Source organism: Leuciscus leuciscus (assembly GCF_965113295.1).
Source record: "Leuciscus leuciscus genome assembly, chromosome: 5".
In the NCBI taxonomy this organism is placed as follows: Eukaryota; Metazoa; Chordata; class Actinopteri; order Cypriniformes; family Leuciscidae; genus Leuciscus; species Leuciscus leuciscus.
In genome coordinates this window covers 26,794,405-26,816,876 of record NC_138729.1, presented here as the reverse complement: position 1 = coordinate 26,816,876, position 22,472 = coordinate 26,794,405, and the positions used below count along the sequence as shown (strand labels likewise).

At 38.6% G+C, this 22,472-nt stretch overlaps 1 protein-coding gene across 2 annotated transcripts; it reads right to left on the bottom strand.

The window, feature by feature from the left end:
* Nucleotides 1-93: 93 nt before the first annotated feature.
* On the bottom strand, nt 94-22,376 carry prkg2 (protein kinase cGMP-dependent 2). Of its 2 annotated transcripts, none has more exons than XM_082168753.1 (19): nt 19,352-22,376; nt 17,033-18,730; nt 15,284-15,450; nt 14,838-14,951; nt 14,052-14,157; nt 13,238-13,301; nt 11,651-11,728; nt 10,618-10,712; nt 10,297-10,365; nt 10,116-10,214; nt 9,369-9,522; nt 9,113-9,249; nt 8,729-8,818; nt 6,172-6,313; nt 5,925-6,088; nt 5,709-5,831; nt 5,530-5,592; nt 4,791-4,857; nt 94-1,142 (listed from the first exon to the last, which is right to left on the bottom strand). In XM_082168753.1, the coding sequence occupies exons 2-19, from the start codon at nt 17,512-17,514 to the stop codon at nt 1,047-1,049; spliced, it is 2,310 nt and encodes a 769-aa protein (XP_082024879.1). In that variant the 5' UTR covers nt 17,515-18,730; nt 19,352-22,376; the 3' UTR covers nt 94-1,046. The 2 variants fall into 2 exon arrangements, with proteins under 2 accessions (XP_082024879.1, XP_082024878.1); XM_082168752.1 differs by having other exon boundaries at nt 17,033-17,529.
* Between the last annotated feature and the right edge of the window lie 96 nt (nt 22,377-22,472).

Genomic DNA, 22,472 nt, shown 5'->3' with positions numbered 1-22,472 from the left:
CTCTGGCAACAAAGCAGAACTTTACTGAATATTGATTGCATTGTTATGCAATCAAAAATTATACTGAGATTGTTGCATCATGGAACATCCATGATGTAAATTGCTTAATGGGGTCAATAAGGTCTGGAAAGTTACCACACAAACATCAAAGTCCATTATTTAATAGATACTAGCAAATCGCTAATGTGCAATAAGCGCTGAACTTGAAATGTGCTGGGAACAAAAAATGAAGAAATGCTCATGTTTTACATTTTAGATAACATTTTAATATACAATTAATGTAAAATATCTTTGTATAATCTTTCAGGATGACAAAAAAAAAAAAATCTAAATTCTCACACAAAAAAGAAAGTGATTTTTCCTATTCACAAGGATAAAATAAGCAAGCGGCAAACATTACATCAGCACAAACCTATCTGGCTCAGATGCAGGGGTTCGAGTCACCTGAAGTATGCTAAAAATATTACTTTTCACATAACTCTGCTGGAGTTGCACAAACTGCAGTGCCAGTCACCCGCTGAGGTTAACCTTTGAAACCTCATCAGTGGCATTCACAGTCACAGGTGGTTATTACCTCCAGGAGCTCAAATACGTGACATCACCAACGCTTCTAAAACAGGGAACATCTCACCCTCCAGCCAAAACCACAAACCGTTCCGCATGTCTAAAGGTAAATATTACCAATGGTTTCACACCATCCTCCTATGATGCCCCAGCAACATCATTCTCACAGACTGATCCTGCTCTGACATCTCAGTGGTACAGTTTCAGTCAAATTCAACAATGTTTATAATCGCAATGAATGAGTACATCTGAACATCATGAAACAATTCCTTTCTTATGTCTCTCCTCCTCTGCTGTGCCTCCCACTGCACTAACAGCAGCCTGCGGTCAAGGAGTCCATTGTTGCAACACATACACGGGTTCTGTTGGCTTCATGGTCTAAGGTTCCTTGGGGTAAAGGCTGGCATGTTGGAGATGACAAATGGCAGAAGAGTTTTGTTTAACTCAAAATGTTTGAGCACATGGGTGCATCGAGGGGTCAGTTAGAAGTCGGTGTCCCAACCCGACATTTCATCTGGAGGGATTTCTTCTTCAGGAGGATAACTGTCAAAGTAACTGTGGTCAGTGGGTCCCTTCACCTGGAGAAAAATCAAAGAGAAATTAATAGTGAGAGAATCAGAAAGAAAAGGAAAAAACAAGATGATGTACTGATATAATACTGTGCAAAAGTTTGAGGTCAGTAAGATGTTTTCTACTTTTATTTAGCAGGGATGCATTCAATTGGTCAAAAGTGACAGTAAAAACCTTTATAATGTCACAAAAGATTTATATCTCAAATAACGTCTCGGTTACGTATGTAACCCTCATTCCCTGAGTAGGGAACGGAGACGTTACGTCATGACGACGAATGGGGTTTCACTTAGAAAGCTTCTCGTCTTCGAGAAATAAAACGAGCCAATGGCAAAGAAATGCCATGGGTCTGCGGAATTTGCATTGCGTAACTCCGCCTTACCTCGTGGGTATATAAGGAAGTACGCTGGCAACATGCAGATATGTTTCTTCGCTGAGGAGCCGAGATTGAACTCCGGCGTTCCAGCGGTACAGCGGAAGTGGCAGGGAGACGTAACGTTTCCGTTCCCTACTCAGGGAACGAGGGTTACATACGTAACCAAGATGTTCCCTTTCGTGGTCACTACTGGAGAATCACTGGGGTGTCCAGCCGCAGGTGGAATATTTCAACCCAGAGGTGGCAAGGTGGCTTGCCAAGGGAAAGACACATGCTCAGAGAGGCTTACAGTGGAAATACACATGTGGGGGTCGCCCAGAGGGGGAACCATGCACATGGCGGCACCTAGCCAATCGCGAAAGCTGCCGGTGGCATAACTCTGGCGTTGACGTCAACAGTGCTGGAGGAACTCAGGGCCTCTTGGGGAGGCTCACCTGAGGAGAATAATCGCACGTATCCAGTCCGTGGAGTGGAATGGCAAGCAAGCGAAGACACCTAAGCGGGTCCTAGTACCGGCTGGTTGAAGCAAGTGCGTGAGAGGACACTGGCTCCACTCGGAGGTTATAGAACCTGGTGAATGTGTTAGGTGTCGCCCAGCCTGCAGCTCTGTAGATGTCTGTTAGCGAGGCGCCCTGCGCTAGAGCCCAAGAGGAGGCCACACTCCGGGTGGAGTGGGCCTTCACCCCAAGGGGGCACGGTCGACCTTGCTGCTGGTATGCCAAAGCAATGGCGTCCACTATCCAGTGAGACAACCTTTGCTTGGAGAGAGCCTTTCCCCTCAGCTTCCCACCATAACAGACAAAAAGCTGGTCTGAGGTCCTGAAACACTGCATTCTGTCTACGTAAGCACGGAGGGCGCGTACTGGACAGAGCAGTGCCAAGGCTGAGTCTACCTCCGCCAAGGGCAGCGCTTGCAGGCCCGCCCCTCGAAAGCAAACCGTAGGAACGGTCTGTGTCAAGGAGAAAGGAGACATGAAAGTAGGCGTCCTTCAGGTCGATCGCTGCAAACCAATCCTGTGGCCGCACACATTCGAGAATGCATTTGGCCGTGAGCATCTTGAACGGAAGCTTGTGGAGGGATCGGTTCAAGACGCGCAGGTCCAGGATTGGCCGTAACCCACCGGATTTCTTCGGTACAATGAAGTAGGGGCTCTAGAACCCGGACTTCATTTTGGCTGGAGGGACAATCTCGACCGCACCTTTCGCCAGTAAGGTAGCGAGCCCCAGGGGGCCGGCCTCGGTGGGAAGCAGACTAAGGAGACCGCATGGACGGATGGCCGTCGGAGCAGAAGGGCCTCAGTCTACTTCTGGGCGGTTGAAAACTGTTGGGCGCCGTTCTCAACCACACCGCCGAAGAGCCCAGCCTGGGATATGGGGGAGCTGAGAAAACGAGTTCCCAGACACCCTCACATCAACCTGGCTGAAGCCCATTCCTGGACCACACTTGTTGGACATCACCTGGCCCAGAGGTCACGCAGGTACCGATGTCGCCTGTAGACCGAGGTCAGTAGTGTGCGTGGCGGATCGACCATCCCGGACATGGGAGGCATAGCGTCCCTGCGTGGGGGCGTGGTCGAGTTTCCGTGTTCTGTCAGTGTTGGCCAGGGAAGGACCAGCGTTCCACGGCGGCCAGGTTTGACAGTACTCCCGGATCAGCACTGCCTCAAAGGCGAAGACGACACACAGCACTGCATGCCTGTGCCACAATAGTGGTAGCGAACATACACACCATGATCGCCACGACAACGAGTGCAGTGAAGGTGGAGGACGCCCGCGGGCCCTTGATAAGTCACGGGAACTTTCACAACCCGGAGTCGCCCTTATGCACGTCCGGGAAGAAAGGCACTGTTTTTTCAAATGTGCTTTAATGTGCTTTGCTTCTGGGTCTTTTTTATTTTATTTTCACAGTACATTTCTATTGATACTTGTCTACTGAAAGTGTCGGTTGGAGTGGCGCCGCCCTCCCCTGAGCGCTGTAGGCTGGACGATTGGTTCCTGGGCACGGCATGTGCTGCACTACCAGCACCCGCCCCGAGTGCTGGTAGTGCAGCACGCGCCGTGCCCAGGAACCAATCGTCCAGCCTACAGCGCTCAGGGGAGGGCGGCGCCACTCCAACCGACACTTTCAGCTGCCCGGGAAAGCATGGCTGTCAGCTCTGGATCTAACTCGACTAACGCTGGCACTCCCGAGGGAGGCAACGCAGTCGAATCCTCATTTCCAAAGGAATCAAGCCCGCCTTGTGATGCTGTGAGTGACATGACATCATCTGCCAGAGTCCTGAATGAAAAACTGGGTCCCAGAGAGGAACCAGCCACGCACGGAAGCCCCACGGTTTGCGATGTGGAGGGGGGCGTGGCCCGAGGAATGACTCGTCGGTTATATGCCACACCATAACCCTCAGATCACCCTGGCCACCAACCAAAGTATCCCCTCTCGAGGAAGAGATAAATTGGGGTGTGGCAGAGTGGACTCTACCCACACGGAGATCATTGAGTCTCGATCTATAAACATCGCGATGGTCATGTTCCCGCAATGAAAACATGACTCATCCACGAGCGCTGCCAAGCGTGATTAAGCCCAACACGCGAAACAGCACACGTGACCATTAGGCAGATGGATCACGCACCCACATCCAGAAAATACAATGGCAAATGTGCTGAAGCGCCCAGGGAGAAACACACACACTGTCGGCAGATCACTGCACAGATCAGCAGCAGGCAATGTGATCTCGCTACATGCAAATTCCGCAGACCCATGGCATTTCTTTGCCATAGGCTCGTTTTATTTCTCGATGATGAGAGGCTTTCTAAGCGAAACCCCATTCGTCGTCACGACGTAACTCGTAGTGACCACGAAAGGGAAATGCTGTTCTTCTGAATGTTCGATTCATCAATCAATACTTGAAAAAAATCTCGTTTCCACAAAAATGTTAAGCAGCAAAATGTTTTCAACATTGATAATGAGAAGAATGTTTCTCGAGAATCAATTCTTCATATTAGACTGATTTCTGAAGGATCATGTGACACTGAAGACTGAATTAATTATGCTGAATATACAGCTTTGGCATCACAGGAATAAATTATGTTACAATATATTAACATAGAAAGAAGTTGTTTATAATTGTACATTTCACAATATTACTGTTTTTACTATATTTTTGTTCAAATAAATGCGACCTTGGTGAACATAAAAGACTGACCCCAAACTTTTGAATGGTAGTGTACGTGTAATTTTATGATACATGATCCCATAAAAATCTCTAGATGATATGTGTCTTACCTCTCTTTTAAGTGGTGATATCAGACTTCTGGATTTCATACCACTCCAGCTAAATCCTGTAAACCATCTAAACACCAACGAACAACATCATCAATTAAATAACTGTTGTAAAATGTTTGTAGGTGACAATTATACCAATTTCAAAGTTAGTGTTTATGGATGCCCACTGAATGCAAATGTAATGTTTGCTAACATGATAGAAACCTGTTTATGGGCAAAGGAAAAAGAGCAAAGCATCAATTTAGTCCAAAGGCTGTATAAGTTCAATCAAGAGGAGGCCCAGAAAAAGCCAGAAGATCCATAAAGGTCAAGATTAGAATCTCCTCAGATTTACTGATTGATTTGATTAAGAGAGACACGTGTTACTGATGGAACAGATTCCAGAGATCTTGGGTTATTTAGGGTGCCATCTAATTTAGTCAGCACCATTATGAAAAACCAAGCATAAGTGTTTTTTCAAACATGAGAAATCTGAAAATGAAAGAAAAAAGCAACCACACTATATCCGCAGTTCAGTATATTGTGGGGGTAACTAACTAAGCAACTACTTAATAGTGAATGTCTTTGAGTGTACGAAGTCCGAGGGTTCTGACCAATATTTTGTTAAAACATTTGAGACAATACAGTTAAATATTTTGTTAATTTTGTGTTAATAAATATGGCATAAGACAGTCAAATTTATGAAATTGGGGATATTTTTTTGTCAAACAGCACCAGATTTTGACTGTTGTACACTTACCTGTGTTTTTTAATATCAGTTATTCCATTCTTTAGATTGCCCAGTCGCTCTGAAGGGTTTTGTCTTTATAAAAAAGAGAACAGCAAAATCATTTTATGATATATTGCAGAGGGACCTGAATAGTTTCAGAAAACAGGTAAAAGACATAAGAATAATTTAAGAAGGATGCATGATCATACCTGCACAGCTTTCGGATAAGGTCACCTGGCCTCTTGGTGATCTTTTTAGGGAAGTCCATCTTCTCAATTCCTTTCAGAATGAATGTGTATATAATCATCTGATCTGAGCCAGTAAAGGGGGGGCTTAAGGAACAATCAGATAAAATACGTTAGAGTAGGTCTTTCATACATTTGTATTATTAAATGTTTTCCACTAAAATTTGAGCTGATGCAAACCTTCCAGTAAGAAGTTCAAAGATCAGGATTCCAAGAGACCAGAAGTCCACACTGAGACCGTGACCTTTATTGAGAATGATCTCAGGTGCAACATACTCTGGAGTCCCACAGAACGTCCAGGTCTTCTGGCCACACTTGAGCTTCTTAGCAAAGCCAAAATCCACCTGAGAAAACATGCTTGGAATCAGTATCGCTGCACTGAGTTTAATAAGTGAATTCTAAGTAAAGTTTAATGACTTTTGCTCACCAATTTGACGTATCCATCTGTATCCAGCATCAGGTTCTCAGGCTTCAGGTCTCTGTATATGATGCCATTGTTGTGTAGGTAGTCAAAGGCTTCTGTTACACAGCCCACACAGAACTTGGCAGTGTACTCATCAAAACTCCCCCTGGATCAAAATAGAAACTTTTAGCATATGCATCAAACCAGTAAAACTGTAGCTGTTCCGGTTGCATGAAATAGGTAGATGTGATTGTGCTGGACAATGCGGGACACGTGTGGGAGAGATAGATTTACTATACTATGTAAATATTGATTTACATTAGTTGGAAAGCCATCATATGTGCCATCACGTTGGATGATAATGTTAAATTGCCAATAAGCTTTGTTAAAGGGGTGGTTGAATATGATTTCACTTTTCTAACTTTAGTTAGTGTGTAATGTTGCTGTTTGAGCATAAACAACATCTGCAAAGTTACAATGCTCAAAGTTCAAAACAAAGGGAGATATTTGCTTTTAAAGAAATCGTTTTTTAAGGACTACAACAAACACCTGGTAGGGACTACACGACATTCCTCCAGGGTTAGTGACATCACCAACCCTAGAATTTACATAAACCCCGCCCCTGAACACGATTTATAGATTATCAAGACAGAATATGCTAATCAATGACTAGAAAATAACTACACATAAGCTACATAAGTTCACCAACTAACCATTCAGAAATGTTGTCTACATGTTGTCACTTCTTCTTGAGTCTCTCCAACTTTCTGACTTCGGTTTGAACATAAAAGGCTAAAAGTATTTGAAATTTCCAGTGCATGTCTGTGTGAGGTAAAAGGACACAAGATCTTGAAGCACCACCCTCTGTGCTGGGAGTAGCAGCTCATTTGCATTGAAAGGAACAGACACAAAAATTGTGTGTTTTTGCTCACTCTCAAAAAGTGACAACTTTAACATGCTATATAAAAATATCTGTGGGGTATTTTGAGCTAAAACTTCACATACACACTCTGGGGACATCAAAGACTTATTGTACATCTTGTGAAAAGGGCATTATACCACCCCTTTAATAAATTGTGACCGGGTCTGTGACTGGCACTCAATTTGCCCTGGTTCGAGTGATGCAAAGTAATTTACATTACAGAACTTATTCAGTCTGCTAAATATAATGAACTGATTAACAGGTTAACAGGTAAAAATCACATTTTATATAAAAATAAATTTCCTTAAGTAGTGCCTAGTTTATTTTCCTTTATTACTCACTACTAGCTGACAATTTTTGAGCAACGTTAAAATAACGTTAGGGAAACATTAGTATAGCGTTAAAGTAATGTTAGAACAACATTCTAACGTTATGTTACTTTAACGTCCCCTAAATATTCTACCATTACTTAAGCGTTAATCTAACGTTAGAGCAACGTTAAAATAACGATTTGGAAACATTAGTATAACGTTAAAGTAATGTTAGAATAACATTCCAACGTTACTTTAACGTTCACCTAACTTTATTCTAATGTTACTTTAACATTATTTTAACGTTGCTCCAACTTTTATTCTAACGTTATTGAAACGTTTCAAGAATACGTCCCCTAATAACCCTGCTGTACGTCAGTAAGCATGCAGCACAGATCAGATCAGATCAGAGATCAGAGGCGTGTAGTCAATGAAGATAGAAACAAACGTACTACTGTAATTTATGATTTCTGTGCTTTTCACACTATTCTTAACCCTGACTTAATATTTTAACTATAAAGTTGGATTTATCTGATCATTATAAACTGATCATTATAAACGTGTTTTGATTGATCTCATTTCAACATAAATGCTCTATTAAAATAATTTCAGAGCTCTGTATAGGTCATTATACAAAAACATCAGCCACATTTTAATTGGAAGGTTATTTTACATGGTTATTAAATAATAACCTAAAAATAACCATTAGGGAACACTTTGTGTAAGTTATTTTTAGGTTATTTAAAAATAACCTCACTGCAACGTTCTGAAAATGTTATTTTATGGTTGCAAAAAATAAAACCTAAAAAGAATGTTCCTAAAACATTGTTATTTGGTTCTCAAAAAAATAAACAAACAGGAACCAAATACTAAAGATGGGGGAACATTCTGTTTTCTGGGTAGACTATGCAAACATTAAATGCATTTTACCGGATTTAATGCATCCTGAACTTTGTTCAAACTAGGTTTGATCAGAATGTTCTTATCCAGTATGTGTCTAGAGGAAGTGCTGGCTGGTGTAGCTGTTTTTAACGAGTTTTGATGAGGTCCACACTGATTCCTTGGCTCCGTCCAGTTTCATCAGGAAAAATCCCACTTTACGAGTGCATTGGTTGGTAATTTTCCCGCTCAAGCTAGAACATGACGGTTGTGCAAATATATTTTTTTAAACGGCAATCGCATATTTAGTTTTATATTTCTATTTGTGGTATTGTAAATTTCAAGGAAGAAAAAAAAACGTTGAAATGCGGGACACAGCTCATGTCTTGCGGGACGCAGGAAGAGTAACAAAGCTACAAATTCCGGGACTGTCCAGCTTTTGGTCACCCTAGCATGAAATGGAGCTCACCTGTCTCTCAGAAGACTCCAGATTTCTCCACCCAGACATGCCTCCAACAGCATGTATACATACTTGTTGTCTTTGAAAGTGCAGTACATTCTAAGAGCAAAAATGTAAAGCTCAGATCAAAACATAAATAAGTTTTGAAATTCACAGCTTGCAGTAACATTCACTGCCACTGACTTTTGGTTAAATTAAGCATTTTAGGTACGGACCTTCTCTCTTAATTTAATCATTTGAACACTAAGGGGATTCATCATGAATATCTCTTCAAAAGCAATGAAGAGGGAAATTCAATGATCAGATTATCTTTAAGATCTTCCGATATTTCCTAAAACTCACAAGACTAAACAGGCTTTACTAAAACAGCCTGATCATACTAGATGAACATACTTTACAATAAAAGGAGAGTTTGTTTCAAGCAAGATCCTCCTCTCTGAGTAGATGTGCTCTTCCTGTCTGTTATCCACGATGTGCCGTTTCTTGATGCATTTCAGAGCAAATGTCACATTCTCATGCTTCACTTTCACCTAGAGCAAAACAGGCATCATTATTGCTCATCTCACTCCCTCACTTTGTGGGAATGATTTCTCTTTGAATGTTTTATATCATAAAGAAGAAGTGTGATTATTGTGAACAAGCTTCTAACCAATTCAACTCTGCCAAAGCCCCCAACTCCCAGCGTGGCAATAACCTCGAGGCAGCTGAAGGGTATAGTGGATGCAAAGCTGCTCTCTGTCTCTTTCAGCTCTATCATATCATGTGACACTGGTGTGGTTGGTGGGGTGCAGCTTCCTGACCTTCTAAAAGAAAAAGTAGGGATTGTCAGAGATAAGTGATTGTATTATTGTCTAAAACAGAATGACCAAAATAATGACAGAGTGGCAAATTTGTCTAATTGGGGGGGGATACAGTTGGTCTGAAAGTTTAAGAAATTATGGGGGTTTCGTTTCTATTTAAACTTTTTAAAACATCTGCATTATTTCTTGGCCACTAAACAAATTAGAAAATGTGACCATTGTTCTTCTAATAAAGTAACTTTAAGTAATACAATTACAAAAGAGAAGCATTTATATGAGTGCTCTCAGACTTTTGGACCCCACTGTATATATTGATAAATCGGTGGATTGGAGATTCAAATGCTTAAATCCAGAAAGTAAAATCTGGCATTTTCCAAATAGCTTCATGTGAACTTCATGTGAACATGTCACCTTTATGTGAAAACACTTTTTTTTGCTTTTGTTTTTGAAGAACGGTGCCTGTAGTACAAAATGAAGTGCTATTTTACAGCACAATGGAGTGGTAAGAAGTCAAGGAGTCATAAAGACTATCAATATTTTAATTATATATATATATATATATATATATATATATATATATATACATATAAACTTACTTAGCATGTCTTTTCTTATCGTCTCGTGCTAAATTCTCGACGTAGCTCTGGAGGTACTTCTTAAGCTCATCAAAAGTTCCAACAGTTTGACTGAAGGTTCTAAGAGAAAACCTTTGTTATTGTCACAGACAACAAGAAACATAATCAATTGAATGACGATGATCTTCAAGTGTGAACTCACTCTCGATCAATGACAAGGCATTCCACCCCATCCTCATCTGCTATTATATTTGCAGATCTGACATCATCACTGTAGTTTGATAAAGTAGGAACACATAAAGTGCATTAGACATAAACTGAGAATAAATGGCCCCTAAAATGACAGTTCAATGAATTTGTTTGTAATATTCTATTAACTAATATACATGTTGACGAGACAAAGATGATGCTCTCTGCTACTGCAGTGATGCTAAAAGTCCCCATACTGTATACCAAAAGGTTATTGAAATAGGATTAAAGTGGGGACATGAGAATTGAGCTGGGGATTGAAGAAAGACAGCACCTGATGAGGGCCTTCTCTCCGAAATAATCCCCTTTCCCCAAGGTGTTGATGATCTGTGGCTCTTCATGATCCTGTGTGCTCTGTGTGACTTTAATCTGAGCAACAGAGAAAGACAGAGGTTGCATTTCAAAATGAACCAACCATATTAGTTTTTGAGAGAACCACATTCACAGATTAAAATCCTTCAACTGTATGCAACAAGTATTCAATAATAATGATATTGAAGAAATGGAGTTAGTTTGTTCGTTCATTCCCAATTCTCTATAGAATGATCCACTAAAACACGATGACCCTCTTGACCTTTCTGATAGGCAGTTTTTGGTGGCCAGCACTAATGGTCTTATTCCCAACACACTCTCGGACATGGTGGCGACAGGCTGACGAGAACCATCATTTCCGGTAATTAAATTCTCTCCCCCTCAGTAAAACATCTTCCTTCCCCCCGTCTTGAGCGACAGTAGAGCAGAAATTAACAGGGGATCTGAGCCTGACTAGCTCATGCTAAACAGTTCCTGTTGCTTCCCAGTGGAGAGTCCTGTCTCTTAACCCCTTCGGTGTCGAATTACTGATTTATCTGAATGCGCTCAACCTCCCAAAAACCCAGATCGGTGTCTGCAGTGAAGTCCATGAGGATTAGTGGAGTGGAAAAATTGTGCCTCAAATGGGATAAATCACTTTTATTTTTTTGATGGTTTAGCTTTAGCATTGAATGGTGTGAGTACATAGCATAACCTGGGTAGTGTATGTTCCTAATGTACCTAAAATTATGTATACACTCTCGTCTTCAGTAGGCATGATGAAGGGCTATATATTATAATTAATAAAAGTTCCTGAAAAGATGTAAATCAATAATAATCATACAGCAAAAGCATATCAGTTTTTACATTTTAAATTATAGTAGCAATTAATTTTAAGTATATGTAACCTCGTGGAATGAGACATGATTGAATGTTAAGCATAGTACGCTAAATACAGTAAATACACAAAACCAAGCTTTGACAAAACAAATTGATGATAATAGATTGCAAATTACCTTTCCATTGGCGATTATGTAAAAAGTGTTTCCTTCTTCTCCCTCCCGGATGATGTAGTCTCCTTTATTATAATACTCCTGGTCAGCAAACGCAAGACAAAACTCATTTAGCTATTGATTTTACCATCAACCCACTGCTGTCATTTTCCCGGAGAGGTTCCCTGAGGGAGACAACAGGAAGGCCGCCATGTCTGCTTTCACAATGATATAAGAAGATATGTCTCCTACACTTATTGCTTATTTACATACTTGTCAAATTTCATAAAATGTGTTTCCTCAATAGAAGAAGTTAAAGGGCTAGATCACCCAAAAAATTTTATTCTGTCATTTACTCACTTTCAAGTAGTTTCAAACCAGTATGAATTTCTTTCTTCTGCTAAACACAAGATATTTTTGTTCAGCAGAAGAAAGAAATTCATACAGGTTTGGAACAACTTGAAGGTACATGATGACAGAATTTTCCTTTTAGGGTGAACTAGCCCTTTAAATTGTACAGTTGACCTTAAGGTAGCACTTCACTTACCATTAAAACAGTTCAGCTTTTTATAATAAATAACAACAACAAAACAGCATTTTGGGACAAAAATTTGTGGGGGGTTTTGTTACTTGCCTGGAGCTTGAGAACACTGTGCTTGAACTGATATCCCTCCAATTCAATGGAAGAACAAGAATATTTTTTTGCAACAGTGATTTGCTAAAATAACGTTCTATTTACAGTGGAATGGAATTATTCACCTGAAATTTAAGATTAAATCTTGTTTAGAATTTTTCAAATCTGAGTTTTGCCAAACTGAATCATTAAACCATTCTACATTGTAGCGGTCCATCAGAAGCATTCCAAGACATTCTTTGAGTTTTAATTTCTCTGGTGCATGAACTCCACTGATCTCCATCCCCAACTGTCTTTCTGACAGAGCTCTGATTTGTCATTAGAGAAGCTCTCTAGGTATGCCACACTCCTCTGAGGGTCTCAAAACATTTGTCTTCTTCTAGCATCCCATCTGCATTCCATTCCCCACTGTTTAATGATAGAGTTCCACATTATCTGCATGTTTCAGTCCAAAACATCTGGGCCCCTATTGGGTTACATTGCTTCTTTACCTCTAGAGAGGGGAATATAATCAACTCCATTGGAGTGATTGAATAACGACATTCTCCTATTCGACCCCAGGGGCCGACAATCGAGAAGAATGTCCTTGATGTTTTTTCAGCATGGAAGAACATGAGGATGCTTATTTGACGTTGAGTTGACAAAGCCCACACTCTTTTAGAAAAACTCACTTGGCCCCTCATGAAGAAATGGAATAAATCAGTCAGCAGCCTACACTGGCTGATACAAACATCTTTAACAAATCACTCGTCCCCTCGATTGGAGCGAACACTTCACGCAGCCTTAGTCAAATAACTATGGTAACAATATACAGGGCCAAGTGATGAAAGATGCAATATCAACACTGCTTGTCCAAAATTGTCGGTTTGGATTTAGACATCTGAAAACTTTACTACAGATAGATATTTTGGATCAGATGGGGCTGGTTAGCTTTTTTGAATCACCAAATTTTTATAATGTTAAAAGGTTTTACTTACCACCTCTAAGCAGTCCACAATCTTAGTTAGTTTGTCCCCAGGTAGACTAGCAAGAAGTGAAACACTAAAATAAAATAAAATAAAATAAAATAAAATAAAATAAAATAAAATAAAATAAAATAAAATAAAATAAAATAAAATAAAATAAAATAAAATAAAATAAAATAAAATAAAATAAAATAAAATAAAATAAAATAAAATAAAATAAAATAAAATAAAATAAAATAAAATAAAATAAAATAGGTTAGGACATTTGCAATCAAGCATCATTTTCTAAAATATATATTTTGGGCATTTTTGCCTTTTATGCATTTAATCAACATTCAATGTTTATTTGTCTTATTCAAAACATACTGGTTTAAATTTTGATCTTTGACTCTTATATGACTAAACTGATACAAACAATTTAAGATTGCCCCTTTGACTCGGATTGAACTGATGGTTATGGAGAACAGTTCTGTTTCAGTTCAGTTCTATTTCATCTAATATAAGATAATATCTCTCAATCCTTTCTTATTAGACTGTCTTTAAGAGCCCTCAAATTGAATTATAGCATTTTCCTCCTTTCATGTTTGCCATTTAAACTGATAGTTATATAAGCAAGGTCACAGAGGTCACTTCAACCAGACCGTGAACTGACATTAACATCATCAATAGCATGGCTAATGCCTAATTCCTAGCTATGCTTTATTTGTTTGTTTGATCTCTACAACGTTTCATGCAAAAGCCGCACTTTGATGTTTTCAGGTCCAGCTATCACCAGTATGACTACACAACACAGTAAACAGCGGGAGGGATGAACAGTTTGGATTACCTCCTCAGGAAGTGGCGGTATTGCTCGTGTCGAGCCTCGGCAGTCATCCGCATGATGTTGTGAAAGACTTCTCGATCGAGGGCCCATGTTTTCACATTGCTGGCCGCTGTGATCATAACAAAACTACAGGTAAGGGAAATACCTGGAGCTCCCTCATTCCTCCCTGAGTGGTGTCCATTTAAACTTCAGTGACTCAGTAACCAGGAAACAACAGCTGCTTCCAATAGGACCATTAGGAAGTGATTAAATTTTATCATGGTGACTCGGTAGAGAACATATTTAAGTATCCAACAGTGCACCAACAGAGCAAGTGTAAAGAAATAAAACATTTTTAATATTAAGACTCTTAGTGATCACATAAAAAATTAACCACTGAAAGAATGCACCACACTGATTTATAATTTAACATTATGGGTAACCATGTTTTACTGCACACCAGTTCTTTTTTAAGAGTGGGAATAAAAGATAATATGAGAGAAGGCATTTGAGACGGTATATCTGGCCACACAAACAAGCAAACAAAATTACTGACAAGCCAATGAGATTAACGCTACAAGACAAAACAATAGTGTTTTAGTTCTCACTGGTGTTTATTTGATAGCCTGTGGCTACATGAGGCCAATCCATGGTCACAGCATGAACTAAACACACAAAGTGCTGTCGTGCAGGGACAATTTGAATTCGGTGTAAATAAGTTACAGTATATAACATATTTGTCAGAAACAGAACTATACTACTCATACACATCTAAGTGAGATAGAATGAAGCACAAAGGAAATACTTCACCTTTGACCGATGCAGTCCTGGTGCAATTGTACAAGATGGCTAATTCACCAAATGTGGTCCAGACTGCTATTGATGTGAGCAGTTTGTTGTGCTGATAGACATCCAGCTTGCCATCTGTAAGAGTAAACGGTACTTAAACACAAATTGTTTCTTTTTTGCAACAAATTGTTGCATTTTGATCAAATTTGCATTTAATTCAAAAAGTGGGTTTATTATTATTTACAGTGTAGAGATAAACATTGATGAAAAACTGGCAAAAATGAGTAGCAGTAACTAGTGACATATGCATAGAATTCCTCATATTACAGTATCTTTATACTAATGTCTACACTCTCGGAAAAATTGTGGACAAAATTGTTGCCCCATAAAGGTAACAATTTTCACATGTTTTCTAACAGTATAACCAGTGTGATTATAATGGAATAGTTCAATTACTTCATTCATACCTGCAAGCACAAACAAGTGGTTTCCCGGCTCTCCTTGTTTTATGACGTATTCTCCTTGCTGGTACGTCCGCTCATACATGCATTCCACCATGTCTTTGACCTGTTGCACTTCCAGTCTCCTCAGATACTGGTTCTTATTCAAAGCATCGGTGAGGAGCTTCTTTACACTGTTAAAGATATTGGTAAAAAAAAAAACTGTGCTGAAGATGTCTAATTTTAGATCCAAAAAAAGATTATGAAAGATTTGGAATACTATTTTGCTTGTAACTGTGATAGCTGTGACATTGTTACTCATACCCCACAGACAAGGTTTAAGCTTAGTCCCAGACTAAAATGCATGTTTGAGCTGTTTTAACTGAAAACAACTTGCGATGACGTATCTTAAAATATGTCAGTGTCATTGTTTTGTCTCAAGATGCACACTAGTAATGTTTTTTTTTCTAAGGCACATTTATGAAAGCTATTTAAATGTCCTAATTGAACTACCGTAAGGCCTAATCCTGGCTTAATCTAAACTCTGTCTGTGAAACCGGGCCTTGGACTAATTATGGGTTGACTGAGAACAAATTATTCAAGATGGACTAATTGGACAGTTCTCGCTATTGAAAGGCACCAGTTGTTTAATTTTCAGTGTTAGAATAGAGACAGGATAATGAATATCAGCATTGTATTTTGCAGGCAGATGAGACCAATTTAAGCCTCCCAACATAATGAGCTTAGCATATGAAAAACACAGACTAATTACCAACATGAACAAATGGCACATCTATTTTAGCTCTTTGAGGATGCTTGATACAATAATGAATATTCTTGTTCAAACCCACACACATATGCACACAAAAAAAACATAACATGACCTACTAAGGTAACCTTACGTTCACAAACATACAGCTTTAAAGGTGCTCTAAGCGATGTCACACGTTTTTTAGGCTGAACTTTTTTTTGTCACATAGGCCTACAGCAAACATCTCCTCACTATCCGCTAGCTGTCCCTGAACACACTGTAAAAAAACACGGTGTCTGTAGACAGGCCAGGCTCCACAAACGCCAACAAAAACATACTGGGCCAACCTGGACCAAGAAACATAACAAACAGTGTTCCAGCCAATAACCGACAAGAATGATTGGGGGTGGGGGTCGGGGGGTTAGTGCGTGTGCACATGAAGGGGGGTATGGGGAGTGGAGGAGAGAGAAGCATGAAGAGGGAAGTTAGCTAGAGGAGAGATGTCCTAGACAACGACTAACATTAGAATTATATTCTCTTGAATTTTTATATGGCCAACACACGACCAAAGAGACGACGTTCCGATGAACAAATAGCAAAGAATAGGGAAAAGGAGAAGCAACGTGCAAAGTCCCGAATTTACATCGGAAAAGCCTGTTTCAGGAAGCACAGAAGGGAGGGGGAGTTCAACAGGTAATAGTTCATCAAACTGTCCGTGTTGGTGCATCATCATGACACCAGTGGGTGGCGACAAGGGACATATTTATGAGTGAATCATGAGATTACTGTTGCTACTGTTGCTCAGACATGCAACAAATTCCTCTTTGACTTCGCTTGGAACTATTTTCGTTGGAGGAGCAAAAATATTAAGTAACGGCAATATTTTGTCTAAAAAGTTTACTGTATTAATTTATAAGCATATTTCTTAAATATACCTAGTCCCAAATACTAACATTACCACTAATGACAATCAAATTCTGGAAGGAAATTGAACCCAAAAGCAAAAAATTAATTACATCTCTCACCTTTGCTCTTTCCAGACTCGTGCACTCTCAAAGTAGAACTTTGGTATACCGCTGGCATCATACGTTCTGGATGAAGGCTCTGCAGAAACTCCAGCTTTTGCTCCTTTCCTCCTGTTGAGGGTATCTCTGAGCAGGCCTGTGAGACACTGACTGACCTTTTCCTTGATAGGTGATGGCAGGAGACCCAACTCCCCTTGATTCTTCAGTGCATCCTGGAGCTTGTTGAGTTGGAGACACTTGTTCCTCAAAGCATCAGATATCTCTGAAATGGCCTGTCTCTGCTGAGCCAACTGGTCCTCTAGATGTCTGATCTGAAGCTCCTTGGCATTCAAGTCTTCATCCTTCTTCTTCAGTTGACTCTCTAACTCTTCCACTCTAACTCTGAGGACTTGAGGAACTGAGCTTGTTTCCCCATTGTTTTTGGATTTGGCCGAGCCACTGACCTGCTTGAGAGGATTCAGCTTCATAGAACCATTTCCCATTTTGGCACTTTTATTCTACAATAAAAGATGATAAAGTTCAATTTCAGTTTGCTGTGGGATGACATCAAACAACATTATTAAAATAATTAAAGGATAATATTATAAAAAAATTATCAAATATAATATTTTAGTCTTAACCCTTTTCTGTCAGTCAATTTAATGGTTTGAAAAAACTTATTTAACATTTAGGTGATTATAAACAAAATTTCAAATTGAAAACTTTTTTTTTTTTACTTTAATTGTGCATGGCATCTCAGATGCCGCATACAGTATCTATAAAACAATGCAATAATTTCTGAAAAGTGGAGTTCTACTTTGTGATAAAACATATGAATATAAAAGTGTTATTTTAATATCACTGAGATACTATTATAGTTTTTGATAATATTTTGAATTTAAAAAAAAAATTTGATTTTAATTTTAAGTTTAAGTTTTAGAAATATGTCTATAGTTTTAAATTTGTTTATATAGATTTTATTAAGTTTAATTTTAGTTTAAATTTAAGTTTGTTTTTTTGTTTTAGTTTGTTAATTTTAGTACTTCAACTTAAACCAATGAGAAATGCTGCTTGGCAGCAAGCTGAAATAAATAATAATAAATAATCTTTATAAGTAATAAATGTTTTATGGTTTTGGTGTTAATTTTAGATAACTATACAGATCTAATAATATTTGCACAGTAGGTCAATTGAATTTAGTAAAGTAACTTTTTAATTAAATTTTTTATGTGTACATCAGGAAGGTCTCAGGGACAACCAGAGCTTGAGGATTAAATATGTGTGATTGCGCATGGCGTATTCATTTTAATAATGAATCTGAAATTGCCATTTAGTCCCTGTCCCAGCACAGATTTGTTGATAAATAATATAAATAATGCTGCTGGTCCTTCTGGGTGTGTGCTGATCTTTTGTTGTCAGATTTAACGCTGGCATTTGTGCCCTACAGAACACAACTTTGATGGTAAAGGTTAGGGGATCCTCCCATGCCTTTCATCTACCTGTCATGTATATCTCATTATGAGGGGCACAGACAGAATGATCATCCACATTTTCATATCTCAGATGAAGAGTGAGAGAGAGCATTTTACCAGAGATCTGTTGGCCCCAGTGATTTAGACCTAATCAATAATTTAGAGGCACAGTAATACCGGATGGCACCAGCACCCCGTGAGTGTGCAGTATGCTCTTTCCTGGACTATCTGGTGATGTCATTCTTTGCTGACTTTCATTGATGGAAAAAAAATGAAGGAGGATGTTTTGTAATTCACTTTGGGTTACAAACATACAATGGACACTGGACACTCCCACCACAAAGAAGAATGTCTGAGCACAATCACAGTATTTACAGCACAAGACCTCATACAGATGCCTACATCTCCATACATAAACTTAAAATACAAAGTAGGCTACACAACACAAAGTAACCTATATGCAACTTAATAAGAGTTATTTTCTTTGCATCCAATCTGTTGTTGAATTCACAGGATATTTGATTAGCTTTATTTCCTTACATCCATGAAAGGAGTATGTTATTTATTAAGACAGGATGTTTTACAGTAGAAAAATACATACGATATTCAACGTAACCCTCATGCTAAGCTAAACAAAAATACAATAAAATAAATTGGAGCTAAGATTAAAATAAAGAAACGTGTTTTTTTTTCTAACGATACATAAATTACTAAATTACTAATTTTAAAATGATATAGGCTACTTGTATGTAACTTCGCGCTTTTGCATAAGCCATGCATACGTTACACCTGTTCTTCCATTTTACCATCTAACTAAACGCTTCTGAGAGGCTTGAAGTTTAGTTTTAAATGACAAGGAAACCCCTACCGTTTTCGTGTACAGGAACTCTTGTACTCTTAAAAGAAGACGGTTGATAGAGAGTGTTGTGTGTTTGAGGCAGCAGCACCGGTCAGCAGCTCCGTTCTGTTCACGCGCACACACTGGGCAGCATGTGTCATTTCTCCACGATAACTACACTAGCGTGATGATGGCTTCATGACAGCAGGATATTTAATTTCTCTCTCTCTCTCTCTCTCTCTCTCTCTCTCTCTCTCTCTCTCTCTCATGGCATTACTCAATTATTCATTTATTTTTTTGGTTTGTTTACCGAAGCGTCTGCTGAAGTGTTAATGGATTAAAGAAATGCTGTTGTATTAAATATCAAGTTTTAAACGTGTTTATTACTGACAAGATATATTGGGCAAAACAATAGTTTAATATTTTTGTCAATTTTTGCTGTTTCATCTATTGTTTTTTGTTTGATAATTGTTTCATTATGTAGGCTACTACTGCTGAAAAGCATGTGACGTTTAACAGCAGTTTCTATTGTGACAACTTACCCCGTTTAGAGGGACAACATCAATTAAATGCATATGCTCAGATAATGCATGCACAAATGCATATGAATAAGAAAATTAAATATACAAAATTTAAAACATAAACAATTTCAATAAATAATTACTGGAGGGAAAAAAGGTGTGAAACCTGGCCCTGATCTTCCCTAAACTGTTTAGAACTAGACTGTATTGGTCTCAAAATCCTCTCGACTTTACAGAGCCTGAGCTATATGCCTATAACGTTTCTATTTACAATAATGTATCCAGATTTACACTGAGAGAGATTTTGCCCATATAGGCTAGTGCTATTACAGCAATCCCAGAGGCAGTTGAATTGATTTAATCGCATCAGAACCAGACTTGCATCAGAGTGGCTGAAGCCTCTGGCAATGGAAATGACCAATATATCATTCAAAGCTGTGATTCATATGAACTGTGCATCACATACTTTCAGCAAATATTACATAATACATTTAATAAAATAGAATATACAAAATTCTATTGTTTTTCCAACCTATCATATCTGCACTTGGCCATAACTATACCAACTCTAATGAAATAAATATTGAGTCGTCTTAGAAATCTGACGGTGTGATAATTGACCAGTAGATGGAGACAGAGGCCCATTATTCTCCTATATTAACGTTTGAATTTGGACCATCCTCAAAACAATATAATACATCATGGCTTTTTACACATTTAAAAAAAATTGTCAGAACATTAATTAGAAGTTCTATGAATATATTGAATATATTTTTTTGCAGTGCACCACTGCACCCTCCTCTCATCAATATAGTTAATTTATTTCAGTAATTCAACTTAAAAGGTGAAACTAATATATTATGAGAATGTATGGGGCATTGCCAAGAGAAAGATGAGAGACATGAGACAGAACATTGCGGAAGAGCTGAAGCTGAATGCAGACAAGCATCCTGGTCTTCCATAACACCTCAGTAGTGCCACAGGCTGATAGCATCCATGCCACTCCGCATTGAGGCAGTAATTCATGCAAAAGGGCCCCAAACCAAGTACTGAGAACTTATGCATAATTATACTTTTCAGAGAGCCGACATTTCTGTATTTAAAATCCTTTTTTTATTTTTTATTTTTTTATTTTTTTATTTTATTTCATGTAATATTCTAATTTGGGGTTTTCATAAGCTGTAAACCATAATCATCAAAATTATAACAAATAAAGGCTTGAAATATCTCACTTTGCATGAAAATGTAATGAGTCTATTAGTTTCACCTTTTAAGTTGAATTAGCCTACTGAAATAAATGAACTTTTGCAAGATATTCTAATTTTTCGAGTTTCACCTGTACATTACTTGGAGTAGGGTGACCAGACGTCCCGAAATCTAAGCTGTTGTCCCGAATCCCGAATCCGGCCCTAATTATCCCGAAAATTACACTAAAGCAAAATCTTGAGTAGCCTAGTTATATGTCTGACAAACATTAAAAACTGTCCGTCGAGGTTGAGTCGTCCTGCAGCCAGCCCCCACCGGCTGCTCATTGGCTGCAGCATCCTTTTTTTTGTTTTTTTTTTGTTCTACAATGATACCGTAGGCGCGATTTTATGCATTGATAAACCAGCGCAAGTTGCAGGAGCCGCGAGGACAGGGAATGTGCGGGCAGCCAGTCGTAAAGGAGTGATTGATTAGTCGCGGCACTGTGTGCAAAAAATAGGCTATACTTCGGCCTAATGTCGGGTTACACAAAGCAAATCATCTACACAATTATTTAGTTTTCTTATTTAATGACCGACAATTTAGTCGTAATATTAATTTTTGGCAAAAGGCTTATTAGCGTTAGGCTATAGCCTGAAAGGTCTGATTTAGACTACAACAGTCACTGTTTTTTGTTTTTTTCACAATGACATTTGAGTTCATGATTTTAATGTTTTTTTGTGTGTGGCAGACTAAAGACAGACTGTTGATCTTTGAATAAAAATATGTTTGGTTCAGGTTTGAAAATCATTATTTTTATAGGCTATGTAGTCTAATATCATAGTAGGCCTAAAGCAACCCAGATGCAGATTACGCTCTACAACATCAGGAAGTTCGAGCCTTCACACACTGATATTTTACATGTATTCATTGCAAACTACATTTGCTTGCACAATACAGAAATTACTGGATCTGGACGCTCCCAGTCCCAACTCAATATTGCAGAGGATTCTGATCAATTAAAAAAAATTAATAAAAAAATTAGTCAAATTGATCAAGGGTGACAGTAAAGACTTTTACATTGTTAGTTTTAAAAGTTTTCGATTTCAAATACTTTCTATTCATCAAAGAATCTTGAAAAAAGTATTAAGCAGCACAACGGCTTTCAACTTATAGGTTACAAAAGGTTTCTTGAGCACCACATCATGCATCATATTGCAATGATTTCTGAAGGATCATGTGACAAGACTAAAGTAATGATGCTGAAAATGTTGGTAAAAATCACAGGAGTAAATAACATTTACAGCCCCGAAAATTATTGAACCGTTTCATAAAGAGACTCATTTTAATAAACGAACATTCATCCCCTCATAATCTTGTTCACTTAGCAAATCTTTTTTTATGACAATATTCCTGTTATTATTCCCAAATACCATTTCCAAACA

Bases quoted from the DNA above. Each gene is read 5' to 3' on its own strand.
- prkg2 (XM_082168753.1), bottom strand. From the start codon at position 17,514: ATGGGAAATGGTTCTATGAAGCTGAATCCTCTCAAGCAGGTCAGTGGC. The intron at 10,215-10,296 runs GTGAGTTCACAC...GTTTTCTCTTAG, and splicing joins TGCCTTGTCATTGATCGAGA to AACCTTCAGTCAAACTGTTG. The intron at 6,089-6,171 runs GTGAGCAAAAGT...ATGTTTTCTCAG, and splicing joins CAGATGGATACGTCAAATTG to GTGGATTTTGGCTTTGCTAA.